Genomic DNA, 14,555 nt, shown 5'->3' with positions numbered 1-14,555 from the left:
AAGGGATTCTTGAAACTGCTTAGCCATTAAATTAGAGAAAAACATTACTGTATGTCAGCGAGTGTGAAGTCAGCAGTGTTAAGTTACCAAATAAATCTGTCCATGTTGCTAACACAACATTTTTAAAAACATGTTGTATTGTTTGTAGCTGGTTGTGTTGCTGACTGCATTTTAAAAGGGTAAATTGACAGTAATTCAACTGCTTTAAAGCATGAACAAGCAACAGTTTCAAAGCAGAATCCCAAACACTGGTAGTCAATCAATTTTCCCATTCTAATTTCCTATGCTAATTATAGCTAACTATGCAATGTTTTGAACCAGTGTTTTAAGAAATTTTGCATTTATTTTGAGTGTAACTGCAAATATAACACAATTAAGTCTCATATGCCTGTGTATGTGTGTGTTTGTGTGAAACTGCAGGAGCTTTGAGAACAACTTAAAGACGTACAAACTGCTGGCTCACCGCAAACCAGAGACTGAGCTTCCACACGTGAGTGTTGAATCCTGAGAGAGACACAGTGTTTATTTTACCCTGATGATCTCTACCTCTATATCAACCACACAACACTTCTATTGACTGACAACAGCATGCTGTTTGACCATACTTAGCAATTCACAACTTCTCAGTACATGCTGTGCTACAGAATCCCATTAGTAGCACCTTATTCCAAAGGAAACGGTGATTAATTAGTACAGCAGCCTATGTGAATATTTCTTCTATTTGTACTTCTTGTTATTTTTAGTCTATTATTATTTCAGTGTCATAGAATCTCCTTAAAGGGGCCATATTCTAAACTTTTGCATTTATTTATTTTTTCCTTGAAGTCCATTAATAATCATTTTAAAGCTTTTTGATGACCCCTGACCTCCATGATTCGTATGTTGAAATCATATAAGAAACATTAGAATTGGTTATACAATATTTGGACTAGGTGAGTTTGTAGCTGCTGCATTACAGTGAAAAAGGTTAAAAGTCAGCTTGTCCAGAAGTGTTTAGTCAATAATCAATTTGTGTTATTGCTGCTCTGGGCTTTGTCGATGAAACAGAAAACCAAATTGGCCCATGCCGAATGGAATGGAAAACTGATTGATAAATGCCCACAGCAGTTTGGAGACATTGCTAAATAAATATCAGCAATGAAATCAGCATGCTGCAAACATGAAGTCCACATATGTGGAAAATGGGACAATTTCAAAACCAAGTTCATTATTTTTTTATAATTTTCAACTGTAACACATCTGTGAGTAATTTCACTTTAATTTAATATCAATTTTATTTGTTGTCACTGTACATATGGTTCTATTCATTAACATTAGTAAATGTTTACTAAATAGGATCAAGGGTGCATCCTATAGCTTTGCTATGCAGCCAAATGCATTCACTCCTAAAATCCGACCAAAAGTTCAGTTTCATGCTGCAGATGATGTTTGTATCACTCAACTTGTTTGGCAGACATGGGACAATTATAATCAGTGCATAAATTCAGAATTGTATAATGCAAAATTATATTTCAACATGGTTGGCTGTGATTTGATGATGATGGCCATTAATTTAAATAAGAATTATTTATTCAGCTTTATAGAAAATCAGCTTTAATGTCTATAACTTCTCAAAACATGAATAACCAACACTCCTGGACACATAGTAAACTATTTGATGCATTTAAACAGTTGTTTGTTATTACTTACAATTTCAGAACTTAGTCCCGCTGTCCACATATGTGGGCATCAGTTTTTAGGCAAACGATTTACTCTTGATTTTTTGCATTTTTATTTGGTGCTACTAGTTACAAATATAAAATGGAAATAAAAAAGGCACACAGCAATCACACGGGGTCTCAAAAGGTACATTTTTAAAAATAAAAAGAATAAGAATAGACATACAAATAAATTACAAAACCGATAAAAACGAACTCAAATTATAAGAATAAAAAAGGAAATACATATATAGAATATAACATTAAATATCTGGATAAGATATAAGATATACGTAGAACAATGGGGAAAAAAATCTAAGGAAAAAAATGTAAAATATGTTTGTGCTTGTTTAATGTTTTGCAAAGACTCTTCTAGAAGAAGCAATCCGGGAACTTAGCTTATGTGCCAAAATGAGTGTGACCTTACAACCAGATTACAAAATGTCACATATCATTTCTGATTGCTCATTTATGACTTCAGAAATCTGCCCTAAATATGATCTATTGAAATAAAGACTTCAATGTGTTCTTCCTCCTCAGAGCAATTTTAACGTGGCTGTGTTGAACGTGGGCGCCCCTGCAGCTGGCATGAATGCAGCCGTGCGCTCTGCTGTCAGAGTGGGCATCTCCGAAGGACACAAAATGTTCGCTGTCAGCGACGGTTTTGAAGGATTCTATAAAGGACAGGTAAGAAATATTTACAACTACATCCCCATCTTTAAGAACTATACTGTAGGTTTTGAACTAAAGAACTTAGGTGAGACAATCTGTAACTGACAAAGCACATCACAGCCACAAATAACTTGTCACAATAACTTCTTTTGTTGGACGATATATTGTCCCAGAAATAATTGCGATAAACAATATTATTGTCATTTTCAGACCATATTATTCCACTGATATAATGATAATATGAAAGCATAAAAATGCAAGTACACCCTTTCAGAAAACAATGAACTTTAAGTTCTTGAGAATATTCAGACATTGGAATTGGAATGTCAAAATAAATTAACCCTCTGGGGTGTGAGGGTATTTTGGGCCCTGGAGAAGGTTTGACATGCCTTGACATTTGTGATTTTTTAGTTGCTTTAAAACATATTAATGGCTAAAGTCTGATAACACTGTATTCAGCACAAACTGGGCAACAATAATATGTGAGCAACATATGTGTACATGTTTGTATTTTTGAGAAAATAACGTTTATGCATGTTTTTTGAAAAAGTCACTGAAATAAGGTCACACATACTAAACATTTGTCCACAAGACTTTTGAGAAATGGATCTTGTAGCCTAGAGTTTTTGCTACAAAATTATGTGAAAACCATCCTGATCACTCATTCATTCAAAACAATATAGTAATTGAACTTTTGTAAGACAATTTTAGTGTTGAAAGGTAATATGCGAGGAGGCGTGAACTATAATGAATATGGATTGTAATTCACACCTGAGAGACAAAAGACCCTCCCCTGGGCTTATCAATAAGGGAAAGAGAATGAATGTGAGGAGACTTAATGATCAAAATCAAGTTTTAAGTTAAAAGAAGAAATCTGACTATACATTTTCTTTACATAAAGACTTTACTTAATTTTAGACCTACACTACCATTAAAAGAAGTCTCTTCTGCTCACCAAGACTGCATTTATTTGATCCAAAATACAGAAACAACATTGATATTCTGAACTCTTTTTACAATTTAAAAGAACAATTTTCTATTTAAAGTTATTGTAAAAGGCAATTTGTGATCAAAACTGAATTTTATATAATAAATAGATAAAATATAATCTAAACATTCATACTATTTTATATCATATCATATTACATACCATATTTATATCATACAGCATACAATTTAAATACCTGCTTTAGTCTAAACAGCATTTAAATGTAACTAAAACTTGCTTATTATGCTTATTTCAAATGTCAATACTCTGAATCCTGTCTGGCAAGTCTGGAAACAGTCAGCTAATGAAAACTTATTGACTTACTCGTCCGAAATTTTATCCTCGGCTGGATCAAGTCTCTCTTCAAAATACAAATGTTCATCGGAGTCCCGCTCTTCTTCTGAGGAAAATGTTAACTCTTCCTTAATATCCAGGAGATTCCTCGCCTGTGTGTCGTTACAAACACGCAGAAAAGTTGAGTTGTGTAGTGTTTACATCAAACCTCTGAACACTGTCGGTGGCGTTTCCCATTTGCCTTGATCGTCTCAGCACATTAGCGTATGAATGGCACGCTCTGCTGGTGGGTGGGATCACATTACAGATAATGAGATGTACATCGCTTTGTTTCAAACAGATTTAGACATTTTAAGCTTTCTTTAGACATAAGTTTCATGTTTGTGTGATAAGTATTCATTTACATTTACATTTATGCATTTGGCAGACGCTTTTATCCAAAGCAACTTACAGTGCACTTATTACAGGGACAATCCCCCCCAGAGCAACCTTTAAGTGCCTTGCTCAAGGGCCCAACAGTGGCATCTTGGAGGTGCTGGGGCTTGAACCCCCGACCTTCTGGTCAGTAACCCTGAGCCTCAACCACTGAGCCACCACTGCCCCCATTCGCAGAGTTTCAGTTTTGTGACGTGTTTCTGAAATATGCTCGTGAACACAGAGACTGCTGATAGCTCACCCTTTTAAAGTTGACCCTTTATAGTCTCTAATGATGTCTTACACTTATCTGTATACCCAAAAATAACGGAGTATTTTAAATTGTTTCTGCTGTAATGACGAAAATATCCAGCAGGACGCACCGGCTGTCGAGGTCAGCAAAAGTGATCAAGTTCGTGTCCATATATCGTACGATAAGTCGATAACGTAATTATTGTGACAGGCTTATCCACAAATAAGCTTTACATGAGTTCTTGTCAAAATCAGACCCTGTTTGGGCCACAAGGGTTTGTATTGTTTAATCAAAAATACATTGCTTCGTTTTGTTGTCTTGTACGTTTTCATGTCAATTCACCAATAATTAAACAACAGGGCAATGAGGATAGTATAATTTCCATTCCATGAGCTGATGAATCCATCCAAGATAGCAGATAAAAATAGTTAACTCAAACTACAAGTAAACTATTTTAGCCAGTATATGAGTCTCCTGCGCACTATTAGTGTCAGGAGATGTTGCCTTTGTAGAGTGTCCCAAATCACGTATGAGGTTCAGTTAGGATGCTGCCTTAGAAGTCATCTGCCTATGTAGGCAGTAGACAGTAAGTAAGCTCACTAGGTTTTGGAACAGAGCCTATATATTTTCATGCTTAAGATTACAAACATCAACAAGCGATATGGTTGGATTTCCAATGATGCATCAAACAGAACTGTAGGGCCCGAGGGGATGGGATTTTGCAGGGGAATTGGATTTCTCTCAATACTGTAAATAATATGATTGAACATTGCTGTATTACTTTGAGCGGTATCTAGGTAATTGCAGTTATAGGCTGTACTATTAAAATGGAACACTCAAACTGAATTGTGTTAATTGCATACTTGTCGTAATTGCATTTAAAGAGCATGAAGTACTTGGCAACACATTAATACATTCAGCCTGAGTGAATGCTGAAAAGAGCAAAGATAATAGTAGCTAAAGCAACTCTAGCCCTGCACTGTTGCACTTTGCTTGCTGTGTTCATCTCTAATGGAGATGAGGTAACAGGATTAATACAACCCAAATTTAACTGCTGCAGTACCACTCTATCTGATGTTTAAAGTACTTTAGGCATGCATTGTGTTTCTGGTCTTATACACATTTTCATTTCCATTTCAGAAACCTTCAGAAATAAGCTTGCTTTGTTTTTGACAAAGGAAATGTATATTATTATGAGTTTTAGTTTTCTTGTATATTAATTATTTAGTTCTCTACAGGGAACTCTAAATGTGTCCTTTGTTAGACATTGTTGATCCCCAGGCATTAATTCTGCTCTCCTTTCTTAGATAAAAGAGATAAAATGGGCAGATGTAGGTGGATGGACGGGCCAAGGCGGATCCCTCCTTGGAACTAAACGGTATCTTTTCCATAAAGGATGTTACGAAATTTGAAGTTCACTTTCTTGTTATGAATTTTTTTTACAATTGTGTCATATTGTGCTCAATTCTTCTCTGCTATATTCTCAACATTTCAGAACCCTTCCTGCAAAGAATGTTGCCAAAATTGCAGAACAGATACGGAAATATAACATAAACGCATTGTTAGTCATTGGAGGATTTGAGGTAGGGCTTCCATAGTGAGAATACATCTATATATATATAATCAAATATTTTGTATAACATTCTTTTTTTTTACTATATTACCTGATATTTAAATGTCAATTTCCATGGTTGATGATGTTTTCTTTTAATTTGACTGCCATGTCCATCATGTTTTCCTAAAGCTTACTCAACTTCCAGCGCTCTTGTTCTTTTCATAATAAATGTCCAAAAGCTTATCAAGTGTTTGCCACCATTTTATCATGCACTACTTCAACTCTCAACTGTGCTGTTTGAATGTACAATCAAAATTGACCACATTGAGAGCACTAAACAACATTTACACAGCAGAGATGACAAGTGAAGCCAAGATTGAACATAACAAACAAGGACCTCAATTCCAGACCAGACCAGCTTTTCTAAAGTCATTTCATGCAGTTTTTTTCAAGCTCACCTTCTCTTTCTCTATAGACGTCATCAGGATGTGTTTGTGAAAGAGCGTTATTGAGCAACTGATGAGTCATGTGTGTATGTATTGTATACAAGTGTTCTTTTTGAACTTTGTGTACGGTGTGGGTTCTGTCTCATGCTCTCCGTCGTGACGGCCATGGCTTTCCACGCGGCTGCTTCCCAATCCTTCCTCGTCTCCCTCTCTCATTCCCCGTCTATTCCATCATTACATTGCATTCCCAGCACCGGCAGTGCTACACTAAAGCACCGGCTCTGCCCTGCAGGCCTACCTGGGGATCATGGAGTTGTTAGCAGCCCGTGGGACTTATGAGGAGTTGTATGTGCCAATGGTTATGGTGCCGGCAACCGTCTCCAACAATGTGCCGGGATCAGACCTCAGCATTGGCGCAGACACGGCTCTGAATGCCATTACTGATGTAAGTGAGGCTGGGGGACCACATCCACTCACCAGCCCATCACATCAGATGCTCCGCCTTCTTTTTACCAGCCTTATGTAGGTCTATCTTTAATAAATGGTGGAATAATTTCTGAAGCATTAGATTTGTCATGCAATATAATTTTTGCTTCATTAACAAGCATGCATATCCATGATTAGACAACACTAACTACTGATCAGCTGCCCAATGAAGCAGTAAAAGAATGTTTTAGTACTAACTATCAATGGCTTGGCTGGTAAACTAGAAAGGTGAGCTGTTAGCTAACAGGTAAGTGAGATGACTTCATGGCAGTATGTTCGGAGCACACTGCTTTTCTGTGGTTGTCATGTGACTGAGCCTGCAATGTGCTATAATCACACTGCATTAACCCATCATAACAGATTAGTGAAACTGGCTAATGGTGGCCAGACTGGAGTTTGTTTGCATAGATTGTACAAGCATACAACTCAGGCCACAGCTAACTACATTAGCTCACATAGTGACAGTATTAACTTGTAACACTTTACATAGTTTATCCCATTATTAATAACCCATGTGTTTTATCTGATGACATATTAACACAGCCATATAATACTATTTTGCATACTAGACGTGTGAACTGTGAAACACTGCTGCTGCTATGGCTGTGAAAATGTGTGTAATCCCTCGCTTCAGTGTCACCTGTGCGTGTTTATGTGTGAGCACATCTATGCGCATGAATCGATCCAATCCGTACCCCCTCCCTCTTCCGCTTCTCTGCCAATCGAAAGCCATGGCAGCCATCAAACGGTCAGTGCCTGTAAGACAGGGTCCGCTCCTGCACAAATGCTCCCCCTGCTAGTCTAATGTGTGCATTGTCCTGTCCTATGTCGAACCCTGATGTGTTGTGCGGTCCTGTGAAAGGCGTTAGAGTGTCTGCTGCAGCTGTATGAAGCTCGGTCCAACTATGAGGAGTTTTGCATCCCGCTCTGTATGCTGCCTGCAACCATTAGTAACAATGTGCCCGGTACTGACCTTAGTATTGGGGCAGATACAGCCCTCAATGCCATTGTGGAGGTAAGATGTGAGAAACCTCCTTTCTGTCTGCAAAGGGGTCATTCTTAGGAAATGGTGTTGTTTTTGCCAGTGCAAGAAATCAAATATTACCCACATCAGACCGAAAGTCTACTATTAATATTACCCACTATTACATTCAAAGTGTTTTGGGGTTGAATTTCATTTAAAAATAAATATATAAATATATTTTTACTGCTGAACTTTCAAGAAATCAAATATATTTGAAAAGGACACTGCTGAACTTCAGACCCAAAGTCAACCCTGTTACAGTTCATTTAAAAAATGGTTATTGCTGAACTTCGAAGAAGTATTTTTTCCCCGCCTCAGACTCAAAGTCAACCCTGTGAATTTCAAAATGTTTTGGAGTTGAATTTGTCAGAAAATGTATTTAATTTGAAAAGATTACTGCTGAACTTACAAGAAATCATATTTTTCCACTTCAGGCCCAAAATCACTCCTGTCAATTCATAAGATTTTTGGGCTGAATGCTATCACACCACATTACACAGTATACCATAACAGAGTTGAATTATTGAGCTTGATAATGTCATATAAATCTCAACATAATGTAATTCTGATGAAGATGTAGAAGCTTACCTCTGTTTGACCCATGTGTTCAGCCCTTAAATATGATGTTAGAAAAATGAAGCTATATTGGCCATTATAAAAAAATGGGTGACCTGGAGGTTAAAGAGAATGCATAAAACACTGTACAATGTAGACCATTTTTTTTATATACATTTATGGCAAAACTTAATAATTTACAATAAAATACTTTCAGTGTAAAAAAGCAATATTTAGTTAAAGTTCATGTTTTGTTTTTTTTTTGTTTTTTAAATAACCTATTTTAATATAACTGATGAATAGGAACAAAAAAATGGCTAATATTCTAAGGAAACAAACACTATATATATATATATATATATATATATATATATATATATATATATATATATATATATATATATATGAAAGTTTAGTAAACTATGATGTATATATACTGAATTTTTAAACAGCTGAAAGTCATTAGGACAATGAAATCAAATTGCACTGTTTCCTGAGAATGACCCACAAAAACTCAGTAAATACGTTTCATAAATAGTGGTTGATCAATCTGTAATGTGGTTTTTAATGTTATGTAAGTACTCTTAAGCTCCTAAAAGCCTGTATGCTATGTTTATTTTCTCAAAGCTTTCTATAACTCTAGAATTTATCTTATCTTAGATTCATTAGTATATTAACATGGACAGCAGAAATTCCATGTGTTCACATTGAGTTGTGTTTATAAAAAGAAAAGGAGATCTTCGCTATATTTCCAAAGTGGTTCTTGTTGCATGGCATGTACTTTGGCATCTTAGTAATTCAGTGGAGAGAATGTTTCTGGAATATTTTAAATATTATTGCACAAAAAAAAAAATTCTGATGAAATCTCTGCATGTTTGCCAGACATGTGACCGTATTAAGCAGTCTGCCAGTGGTACGAAGCGGCGTGTGTTCATCATTGAAACGATGGGAGGATACTGTGGTTATCTGGCCAGTGTTGGTGGTCTTGCATCTGGAGCAGATGCGGCATACATCTATGAGGAACCGTTTGACATCAGAGACCTACAGGTTACCAACATACACTCAATAATCACTATCCTAAACCTGCCTTAGTAATACAATGAATTACATAACATGATTTATAAATCATTATATTATGACTTGCCAAGTTTTGTGCTGTTATTTAACATAAACATTAGCGCCATCTGTTGGTCAAATTAAGAAAGGGTTTTTCTTTGCCTCGCAGTCTAATGTGGAGCACTTGAGAGAGAAAATGAAAACCAGCATTCAGAGAGGACTAGTTCTGAGGTAAAACAGACTATCTATCTATCTATCTATCTATCTATCTATCTATCTATCTATCTATCTATCTATCTATCTATCTATCTATCTATCTATCTATCTATCTGTTTGTCTACAGTACTTTGGCACAAACTCTTTCAAGCTCTCTATATGTAACAGATATGGCTGAATTCTCTCACCTGGTATCAGCTCAGATGAGAGTTTTTGTGGTTGCATCTCAGGTGTGCTGTCACTCACAACACCCTCCTCACACAGATGGTTTATTTGTGTATGTGTGTGTACTTGTGTTCATTCAGGAATGAGAACAGTAATGAGAACTACACCACAGACTTCATCTATCAGCTGTATTCAGAGGAGGGCAGAGGAGTGTTTGACTGCAGGAAGAATGTTCTGGGTCACATGCAGCAGGTAATGCACATCTCCATAGATTATTTGAAAGAATGGCAGATAAATTACTACATGTAATGTGGGCCCCAACTACCTCATAGCTAATGAATCAGTATACTGTTGCAGGCATAATGCTTTCTATTGGCCAGCTTATTCAATTGCAGTCTAGAGCAGGGGTGTTCAAGCAACACATTTCATTTTTTAAATTTGTTTACATTTTGACATTGTTGTAACTGTCTAATTATTGATCATTAGATTAATTATGAGTATTTTTGTGATATTTGGTCATTTCACAATTATCGGCATCAGCTGATAATAACAGAAGTGATAAGTGTTACCTTCTGTCAGTTCTAAAATCTACCAATAGATCTTTCAAAGTATAGAAGTTTTTTTATTATTATTTAAACTTAAAGAGAATTTCATTAAATATTGTATAAAATATGTTTTCTTTCATTTTAGAAATGTTGTGCACATTTGATTTGCTGTTAATTGTATTATTGATATTAACATTTTCGTCAGCTACTGGCCATCATACTCGCTAGATATCGATATCAATATCAGTCAACCACATATTATTTTACTGTATTGACGGCCACAGCAGGAAATAGAAACCAAAATAAAAATACAAGCATATCATTTTGTGTATTATAAAATTATATTTTTTTATTTTATGTAAGAAATAAGTGTTGTAATTCACTATTCACATTTCACGCAGCGCGTTTACATACATAGTCAATGCAAAGCCGGGCGGCGCAAATGACTCGACTTCAACACTCAAAATGGATTCAAGTTAAAATTTTTTAACTTGCGAGAAATTCGCATGACGTGTTGTAGTGAAAGCCTATCAGCATTGAGATAGTCCGGATGTCACTGACGTTCTGACATAGTAGTAGAAGAAATCTGGAAAAATGTATGAAAACATGTTTGTAGTGTTGTGTGGGCATCCGGAATTGCATGACAAAATGTCATACATGTACAGAGACCGGACAAAACAAGACATCGCTTGGAGGAAAGTGAGCGAGGAAGTTGGACTACCTGGTAAGTTCTGAAAATATGCGTGTCTACTTGGTTCAGAGTAAAGTACAACCAAAAGCTGGAATCAAGTCGTAGAAGCCCCTCCTCCTGTCCTATTCCGGAAGAGAAGGGGGAATACTCGCAGGTTCACATTACTCACACTTACGCGAGTTTAAACACAAATTTTATGCCAGTGGTCAAACTCGCGCGAGCAATGCAAGGCAAACATTTTCTTTGCGTTCTATGTGAACGCACCATCAGGGTGTATACATCTAACATTACTCCAACATAAGAAAGATACTGTATACTGTCAACCAAATAAGAATGAAATATCTTCTATCTTTATTTAATTGTGGTATTATTATTATTATTATTGATTTATTTTTGACTATATAAAAGCCAATTATTTATTCCTGAAATTAAGAAGTCTTTATAATATCATGTTTTCTACTGTTTTCACAAAGGCTAGGGGAACATCAAATGTGTGGGTCCATAGAAAAAAAGGATTATGACTGCTTATTGTTATTACTTTCAGCGAATCTGTTACTTAAAAACTAAAAGGAGAGCTCTAATCATCTGAAATGGACACATTTAGATCATCATAATTTGGGTAGTATGTGTTAGCTAGCTCTATATAAGATAGATATAAAAAACATATTTATTTTTGAGATGATAAGTGGACATCAGTTGTGGAGTTAAACATGCAGCATACTACTATTTGAAATATTTTGTGCGTACTACATACTTACACACAGCCTTGTATTTATTTTTGAACAGTACATGTATATATACCACACAGTGAGCATTAAACAACTATTCAATTCTGAATGCAGCCATAGCCTTTTCCTTTCTTCATCCACTAGGGTGGCTCTCCCTCTCCATTTGACCGCAACTTTGGAACTAAAATTGCTGCTAAAGCCATGCAGTGGATCACCAAGAAACTGAATGAAAGCTACAAGCAAGGTATAACTGACAACAGTTCTGTCTACTATTAAAAGAACTTTGCTAAAATGCATTTCAGCTGTGATACATTTTAATCTTCTCTTCTTTTTGTCACTCCTCTTAAAGGATTTGTTCACCCACAAAGGAAAAATGCTCACATCATTTACTCACCCTAATGCCATCCCAGATGTGTATGACTTTCTTTCTTCTGCAGAACACAAATTCAGATATTTAGAAGAATATTTCAGCACTGTAGGTCCTCACACTTCAACTGAATGGGTGCCAAAATGTATATATATATATTATTATATCCAGACGACTCCACTTTTCAGAAGTGAAATGATAGCTGTTGGTGAGAAACATCTGAAGATATTGATTTAACTACTTGAGTCTTATGGAAACTTGATATTTGGAGCTTCAAAAATGTTGGCACCCATTCACTTGCATTGTATTGAGTGGAGATAATCTTCTTTTGAGTTCAGCAGATGAAAGAAAGTCATACACATCAGGGATGGCATAAGGGTGAGTAAATGATGAGATGATTTCAAATGATGAGATTTCATTTCAACTATTCCTTTAATCACACCTCACTTACTCCACCTTGATTTACATTTTAAAGTATAACAGCATATTTGAGCTCAATATTGTAAGTGTGTGTTGTCACACTTTCTTCTGTGCCTGTGGCTGAATAAAGATGAAGCTAAACATTTGTATTTTACTGAATTGTTTACTTTCCTGATAGACAGTTATCTAGCTTTATCCAAGAAAAAGTGATGTAATACAGAGGGGATTGATACTGTAAAAACGTATTTTTTTAATTATGCATTTTTTATTTTATTTTATTTGTTAACATTATTTTTGATGATAGAAAATCTTGTAAATGTAACAACATTAAACACACATACATGCAGAGATATCTCAAAGCAGGATCATTTGTGAGCAATGCTATACATTAAGCAATTATTAGTGCTTACAAGGCATATCTGTTTTGATATTTCTCAAACTTGTTTATTTTTGATTATTTATTTATTTTTGTTATTTATATTTTCAACCTTTGGTGTGCTATATATTTTCTTCTTTTTTTTTTAAGCTATACTATCTTTAACCTAAACCTCTTCTGCAGAAACACATACAATACTTCAACACCTAATGTCAACACAACGCCAATGTGTGACTGTGTTTGTTGAACTTGTGTGTGTGTGTGTGTTGTGTAGGGAGAGTGTTTGCCAACACAGAGGACTCTGCCTGTTTGCTGGGTATGCGGCGTCGTGCTATGATCTTCCAACCTGTGGTTCAACTGAAGGATGAGACCGACTTTATGTATGTGCATGCGATTTTAAACAATTATATTTAAAAATTCTGCTATTAATGATCAAATATCTTGTGAAATTTATGTAGATTTGTCTAACAACATTATGAACCTGGGGATGCTGTGGCTCAGGTGGTAGAGCGGGTCAGCCACTAATTGCAGGGTTGACTCCACAAGCTGAAGTGTCCTTGGGCAAGACACTGAACCCGAAGTTGCTCCCAATGGCAGGCTAGCGCCTTGCATGGCAGCTCTGCCATCATTGGTGTATGAGTGTGTGTGTGGGACACAGTGTAAAGCGCTAAGGGTAAAAAAGGCGCTGTATAAGTGCAGACCATTTACCATTTAGTACCATTCATCTAAATTTCTATATCCTCTGTTCTGTGTGTTCTAGTCACAGAATTCCTAAAGAGCAGTGGTGGCTGAAGTTACGTCCACTCATGAAGATTTTGGCCAAGTACAAGACCAGCTACGACGTGTCAGATTCTGGTCAGCTGGAGCACGTAGCCCACAATCGACCCAAAGATTCAGTCGCCATTTCAACTCATTGAAATAACGGCGATGTTCAAAGGTCACGCTTCAGACAGGCACGTCATCTCCTGCGAGCGCTGTCAGACACTTTAGTTCTTTAGGCTCGCACCTTTTTGTTCTGTCATCGCTTTGTTCGAATAATGTCACCCACTGTTATTTTACAGAAAGCACCTTTAATCATAGGAGAGTCTGATGCAGTGCTGTTTTGTTAGACTGTGTTTTATGTCTTATCACTTCTGTTGCCGCGCTGTGAGCAGTACTGTCTCCCTTTCACCTCTGCAATAGTGTTAAACTTCAAAGCACAAACCTTGCTCACTGAAATTCTCTTAAAATAAGTAAACATAATTCCACTTTTCGGGGCCCAACACCATTGCAAGAGCACTGTTTGATGTTTGAATGTATTATGTGACTAAGTGTTAATATTTGCCTGACGAAATAAAGATCAGTCACTATGTGTGAAAATGTGTCTGATATTTGACGATAATGCATTAACATACTGTACTGTCAATCTAAAAACACTAACAAAAAAGGTAATACCGTGGGATTGGTAATCAGATTAAGAATCAGAATGAGGTTTATTGTCAAGTGTTCTCACCTACACAAGTAGTTTTCTTTTTTTGTTGATAGGAGAAACAAGTGCACACAGAACATTACAGTGAGACACAGAATATGAAATAATGTAAGAGTATAAATAGACATACAAATAATAG

At 36.1% G+C, this 14,555-nt stretch overlaps 1 protein-coding gene across 5 annotated transcripts in view; it reads left to right on the top strand.

Annotated features, from left to right (window-relative positions):
* LOC127634723 (ATP-dependent 6-phosphofructokinase, platelet type-like) overlaps nt 1-14,299 on the top strand; it is a 34,211-nt gene extending 19,912 nt beyond the window's left edge. For 2 of the 5 annotated variants that reach the window (XM_052114384.1, XM_052114386.1), the window contains exons 12-22: nt 421-490; nt 2,238-2,384; nt 5,626-5,696; nt 5,814-5,901; nt 7,668-7,820; nt 9,267-9,431; nt 9,610-9,671; nt 9,962-10,073; nt 11,930-12,029; nt 13,223-13,328; nt 13,709-14,299. In XM_052114384.1, coding sequence (XP_051970344.1) covers nt 421-490; nt 2,238-2,384; nt 5,626-5,696; nt 5,814-5,901; nt 7,668-7,820; nt 9,267-9,431; nt 9,610-9,671; nt 9,962-10,073; nt 11,930-12,029; nt 13,223-13,328; nt 13,709-13,865 — 1,231 coding nt within the window. In that variant the 3' untranslated portion in view covers nt 13,866-14,299. Of the gene's footprint in view, nt 1-420; nt 491-2,237; nt 2,385-5,625; nt 5,697-5,813; nt 5,902-6,611; nt 6,765-7,667; nt 7,821-9,266; nt 9,432-9,609; nt 9,672-9,961; nt 10,074-11,929; nt 12,030-13,222; nt 13,329-13,708 lie in introns of all 5 variants that reach the window. The other 3 variants (XM_052114385.1, XM_052114387.1, XM_052114388.1) reach the window with 2 other exon arrangements.
* Nucleotides 14,300-14,555: the final 256 nt, after the last annotated feature.

The sequence above is a fragment of the Xyrauchen texanus genome, chromosome 42 (genome assembly GCF_025860055.1).
Source record: "Xyrauchen texanus isolate HMW12.3.18 chromosome 42, RBS_HiC_50CHRs, whole genome shotgun sequence".
Taxonomy (NCBI): domain Eukaryota; kingdom Metazoa; phylum Chordata; class Actinopteri; order Cypriniformes; family Catostomidae; genus Xyrauchen; species Xyrauchen texanus.
This window is presented reverse-complemented; position numbering and strand designations above follow the sequence as displayed.